Source organism: Borostomias antarcticus, assembly GCF_949987555.1.
Source record: "Borostomias antarcticus genome assembly, chromosome: 21".
Lineage (NCBI taxonomy): Eukaryota > Metazoa > Chordata > Actinopteri > Stomiiformes > Stomiidae > Borostomias > Borostomias antarcticus.
This window is the reverse complement of record NC_140254.1, coordinates 20,236,818-20,242,491: the sequence shown is the minus strand read 5'-3', so window position 1 is coordinate 20,242,491 and position 5,674 is coordinate 20,236,818. Positions and strand designations below refer to the sequence as shown.

Here is a 5,674-nt window from a genome sequence, read left to right as displayed (position 1 = left end):
TGTCAGAAGATGCCGCGGGGAAACCCCTGACCAGGGTTAGGGTTAGGTTAGGAAACCCCTGACCAGGGTTAGGGTATGTTCGTGACCCCTCTCCTGACCCTCCAGAAGCTGCTCACTCAACTTTTCCATGCCGTGGCGACAGCGTTGGTGGCCTTGCCAAGACTGTTGGTGGCACTAGCGGCTCCGCTAGCGCTTCCAGGACCGGGGGGGCGGATGGAAGAGCCCTCCCCCCGACAGGAGTCCGCCGGGGGGCTGAAGGCGCGCTTCCTCCAGGCCCTGGTGGCCAACGACGCCCCGGAGATCCTGAAGATGCTGCGCAGCACCAGCATAGACATGGACACGGTGTTCGAGGTGGAGGATCGCAGCATGATCCTGGCCTCTTACAAGCAAGGTAGGAGCAGCACCGCTACACTCAGCCTGCAGAGGGGGCTTGGGCTATATCAGGGGTGTGAGTGTTCAGTAGGCCTAATCAGGGGTGTGTTCAGTAGGCCTAATCAGGAGTGTGTGTTCAGTAGGCCTGGTCAGGTGTGAGAGTGTTCAGTAGGCCTGATCAGAGGTGTGTGTGTTCAGTAGGCCTGGTCAGGTGTGAGAGTGTTCAGTAGGCCTGATCAGGGGTGTGTGTTCAGTAGGCCTGATCAGGGGTGTGTGTTCAGTAGGCCTAAACAGGGGTGTGTGTTCAGTAGGCCTTATCAGGGGTGAGTGTTCAGTAGGCCTGATCAGGGGTGTGTGTTCAGTAGGCCTGATCAGGTGTGTGTGTTCGGTAGGCCTGATCAGGGGTGTGTTCAGTAGGTCTAATCAGGGGTGTGAGTGTTCAGTAGGCCTGATCAGGGGTGTGTGTTCAGTAGGCCTGATCAGGGGTGTGTGTGTTCAGTAGGCCTGATCAGGGGTGTGTTCAGTAGGCCTGATCAGGTGTGTGTGTTCAGTAGGCCTGATCAGGTGTGAGTGTTCAGTAGGCCTGATCAGAGGTGTGTGTGTTCAGTAGGCCTGATCAGAGGTGTGTGTGTTCAGTAGGCCTGATCAGGGGTGTGAGTGTTCAGTATGCCTGATCAGGTGTGTGTGTTCAGTAGGCCTGATCAGGTGTGAGTGTTCAGTAGGCCTGATCAGGTGTGTGTTCAGTAGGCCTGATCAGGGGTGTGTGTGTTCAGTAGGCCTGATCAGAGGTGTGAGTGTTCAGTAGGCCTGATCAGGGGTGTGTGTGTTCAGTAGGCCTGGTCAGGTGTGTGTGTTCAGTAGGCCTGATCAGGGGTGTGTGTGTTCAGTAGGCCTAATCAGGGGTGTGAGTGTTCAGTAGGCCTGATCAGGGGTGTGAGTGTTCAGTAGGCCTGGTCAGGGGTGTGAGTGTTCAGTAGGCCTGGTCAGGGGTGTGAGTGTTCAGTAGGCCTGGTCAGGGGTGTGAGTGTTCAGTAGGCCTGATCGGGTGTGAGTGTTCAGTAGGCCTGATCAGGGGTGTGTGTGTTCAGTAGACCTAATCAGAGTGGTGTGTGTTCAGTAGGCCTGATCAGGGGTGTGTGTTCAGTAGACCTGATCAGGGGTGTGTGTTCAGTAGGCCTGGTCAGGGGTGTGTTCAGTAGGCCTGATCAGGGGTGTGTTCAGTAGGCCTGGTCAGGGGTGTGTGTTCAGTAGGCCTGATCAGGGGTGTGTGTTCAGTAGGCCTGATCAGGGGTGTGTGTTCAGTAGGCCTGGTCAGGGGTGTGTTCAGTAGGCCTGATCAGGGGTGTGTTCAGTAGGCCTGGTCAGGGGTGTGTGTTCAGTAGGCCTGATCAGGGGTGTGTGTTCAGTAGGCCTTATCAGGTGTGTGTGTGTTCAGTAGGCCTGGTCGGGTGTGTGTGTTCAGTAGGCCTAATCAGGGGTGTGTGTTCAGTAGGCCTGATCAGGAGTGTGAGTGTTCAGTAGGCCTTATCTAAGAAAGCCAAGACATAGGATCATTCCAAAACCAATGTGGGAGTTGATATGGACATCAATGAGCCATCAATCATGGATGATAATGCATTATGCATTCATGCATAACACATTAATAACTCATTAACTAAACGTTTATGAATGAAATATTAACTATTTATAAGGGTTCGTTATTCCAAAGTGTTATCAAGATGGGGGAAAGTGTGCTGTAGTGCTTACAGACAGCGTACTGTAGGAAGTGAGATACTGTAGAATTTCTGCCACTAAGTGGCACTAGACTTCCACGAGAATATCTGTCGCCATTCTTGGCAATTCATTCTTCCAGCTGCACTACCAACTGGTCTTATTGAATCTAGAACATTAACTCAACTCAAAGGTCTCTAACAGGTAAACACGCCTGTCACAATGTCATAAAATCAACCATGTCTCTTCCGACTACAGGATACTGGTTGCCGGGCTACAAGCTGGAGTCGTCGTGGGCGATGGGCCTCCACGTGTGTATGATGTACAACTGCCTGGAGACGGCGCTGGTGCTCCTCCAGGCGGGGGCGGCGGTCAACAGGACGCCCAACGGGAAGACGCCGCTGCATGTGGCGTGCGAGGCGTCGCACAGCGACTGCGTGGCGCTGCTACTGGCCCACAAGGCCAGGGTCAACAGCGTCTCGCTGAGCGGACACACCGCCCTGCACTACTGCATCACCAAGGCGTCGCTGGAGTGCGCCAAGCACGTCATCCTGAAAGGTCAGAGGGGTTAGTGGGCGCTGGAGTCGAGGGGTGGGTGGAGGGGTGGATGGATGGATGGATGGATGGATGGATGGATGGATGGATGGATGGATGGATGGATGGATGGATGGATGGATGGATGGATGGATGGGTGGGTGGAGGGATGGATGGAGGGGTGGATGGAGGGAGGGAGGGAGGGAGGGAGGGAGGGAGGGATGGATGGATGGAGGGGTGGATGGAGGGAGGGAGGGAGGGATGGATGGATGGATGGAAGGATGGATGGATGGAGGGGTGGATGGAGGGATGGAGGGGTGGATGGATGGATGGATGGATGGATGTATGTATGGATGGATGGATGTATGGATGGATGTATGGATGGATGGATGGATGGATGGATGGGTGGGTGGGTGGGTGGGTGGGTGGATGGATGGATGGGTGGGTGGGTGGATGGAGGGATGGAGGGGTGGAGGGATGGAGGGATGGAGGGGTGGAGGGATGGAGGGATGGGTGGATGGATGGATGGAAGGAGGGAGGGAGGGAGGGAGGGAGGGATGGAGGGATGGAGGGGTGGATGGATGGATGGATGGATGGATGGATGGATGGATGGATGGATTGAGGGGTGGATGGACGGATACATGTGATATATTTGTGGGAGTGAGAGAAACCTGATACAAAAGACAAATACAAATAAAGTGCAGAGATGAACATTGGATGAATGGATTCAGAACTTATTCAGTTTTCCTATTCAGAAAGTACTTTCGTACCACAACTAATCAGTTGCATGATAATAAACTGATATTATCCCCCCACCACACACACACACACACACGCACAGGAGGGAAAGTGAACATGCCCAGTCAGAACATCGACGAGGACACGCCCCTGAACACGGCGGCTCGCTTCGGGGTGCCCGAGCTGGTGGCGTTGTACCTGTCCCACGGGGCGCACGTCAACGCCGCCAACTCTCGCCTGGAGACGCCGCTGATCACCGCGGCCTTCTGGGCCCTGGAAACCCGGGAGCAGACCTACAGCGAAGACCACCACCTGGTCTGCCGCATCCTGCTGGACCACCACGCAGGTGGGGGGGGTGCGGAGTGGGGGGGGGTGCTGTGTGTGGGGGTGCGTGGGTGTTTTTTGAAGTCGGGTCGCCAGGGGTGTCTCTCGGCCCGGCGTCCGTCAACGTTGACCGCCTCTTCCCCCCGCAGACCCCGACCTCCAAGAGGAGGACAACAAGACGGCGCTTCACAAGGCCTCGTGGAACTGCGACCACGTCCTGATGCAGATGCTGCTGGAGGCGGGCGCCAACCCCCGCGTCATGGACATCAACGGCTGCGCCGCCATCCAGTACGTCCTCAAGGTGACCGACGTGAGGCCCGCGGCTCGGCCCGAAATCTGCTACCAGCTGCTGCTCAACTTCGGGGCCTCCAGAGTCTACCCCCCCCAGTTCCACAAGGTAGGGAGGGAGGGAGGGAGGGAGGGAGGGAGGTAGGGAGGGAGCGAGGGAGGGAGAGAGAGAGGGAGAGAGAGAGGGAGGGAGGGAGGGTGGAGGGAGAGAGAGAGGGAGAGAGGGAGGGAGAGAGAGAGGGAGGGAGGGAGAGAGAGAGGAGTTCTGTACCACATGGGAACCCCCTGGGATAAGCCCATCCCGTCGCTCTCTCACCTTGTGCTGTGTTGTTGTGTTGTTGTGTTGTTGTGTACTGTAGGTGCTGCAGCGTTGCCATGAGTGTCCCAGAGCTGTGGAGGTCATGGTGAACTCCTACACACACCTCCGGCCCACCAAGAAGTGGCGAGCGGCCATCTCTGAGTCCTCCTACCAGGTAACCCCGCATGCATGGTGGACGTCTATCTGCGCTACGGTGACACGGGTCCAAGTTGTTCCCCAGCACGTGTGGATCGTTACCCTGAGCCTAACGGGGTAGGGGCGGCTGTAGCTCAGTTGGTAGAGCGGGTCGTTCAGTGATCGAAGGGTCAGTGGTTCGAATCCCAGCTCCGACTGTCCACATGTCGAAGTGTCCTTGAGCAAGACGCCTAACCCCAAATTGCTCCCAATGAGCAGGTTAGCACCTTGCATGGCAGCTACCGCCATTGGTGTGTGAATGTGTGTGTGAATGGGTGAATGAGAGGCCATTGTAAAGCGCTTTGAGTGCCGCTAAGGTGGAAAAGCGCTATATAAGTGCAGTCCATTTACCATTTAACGGGATGTGAAAAGCGCCGGTCGTTAACGCGCGTGCGTTTCCCCCGCAGCTCCACGAAGGGTTCTACGACTCGCTGTTCGCCGTGTGCTCCAACACGCCTCGCACCCTGCTCCACCTGGCCAGGTGTGCCGTGCGCGCCAGCCTGGGTCCACGCTGCCACCGGGGCGCCACAGAGCTCCCCTTACCCAGCGCCATCCAGAGGTACCTGCTGCTGGAGCCCGAGGGGGTGTTGTACTGACCGGGCTAACGGAGTGCGATGTGAAGAGTGGACCCGCCTACGGAGCCCAAATATCGTCTTCAGAGCCTGTGTTTTTTTTTGGGGTGGGGGGGTTCTTCCTAACGATAGAAGTTTACGTTTCCACACGGGAGGTCAGCGGTTTGAGTCCCACCACTGACCGCTACATCCAGAATGTCTTTGAGTGACTGAATGACTTCTTGAAAGATAAAACATTTTCAAAGGTCCGTGGTCACCACAGACTACTCCTGCTTTTGAACCTGTATGCACCACAGGGTACCGTGGTAACCACCGTCAACACCACCACTAACACACGAGAGCCACGCACTGTTCTGGCCTCAGTACTGGACTGCGTTTATAGGACCGTTGGCTACAGAGGATTTCTTTGATGGACATGAACAGGACTGGGACATTTCCACTGAGTGGGTTGACCTGCCAATAAAGATGGACGATGTTGATAAACCTGTCCTGACAGAGACCGTTTCCCAGCGTCATGTCTGCGCATCACAAATAGTCCGGGAATGAAAGGTGACCGTGGGTGACGAGACCTTTGGGACGAGTCGTGACTAGTCTCTCCCCATCTGCCCACTCTCGTCATCTCAGTCGTCGTCTCGCCTTCCTT

General features: G+C 56.0%; 1 protein-coding gene across 1 annotated transcript; it reads left to right on the top strand.

Annotated features, from left to right (window-relative positions):
• Positions 1 to 213: 213 nt before the first annotated feature.
• On the top strand, positions 214 to 5,055 carry asb4 (ankyrin repeat and SOCS box containing 4; the record flags this gene model as incomplete). Its single annotated transcript, XM_084455116.1, has 6 exons — positions 214 to 391; positions 2,341 to 2,640; positions 3,458 to 3,700; positions 3,828 to 4,075; positions 4,326 to 4,439; positions 4,867 to 5,055. The coding sequence occupies 6 exons, from the start codon at positions 214 to 216 to the stop codon at positions 5,053 to 5,055; spliced, it is 1,272 nt and encodes a 423-aa protein (XP_084311242.1).
• Positions 5,056 to 5,674: the final 619 nt, after the last annotated feature.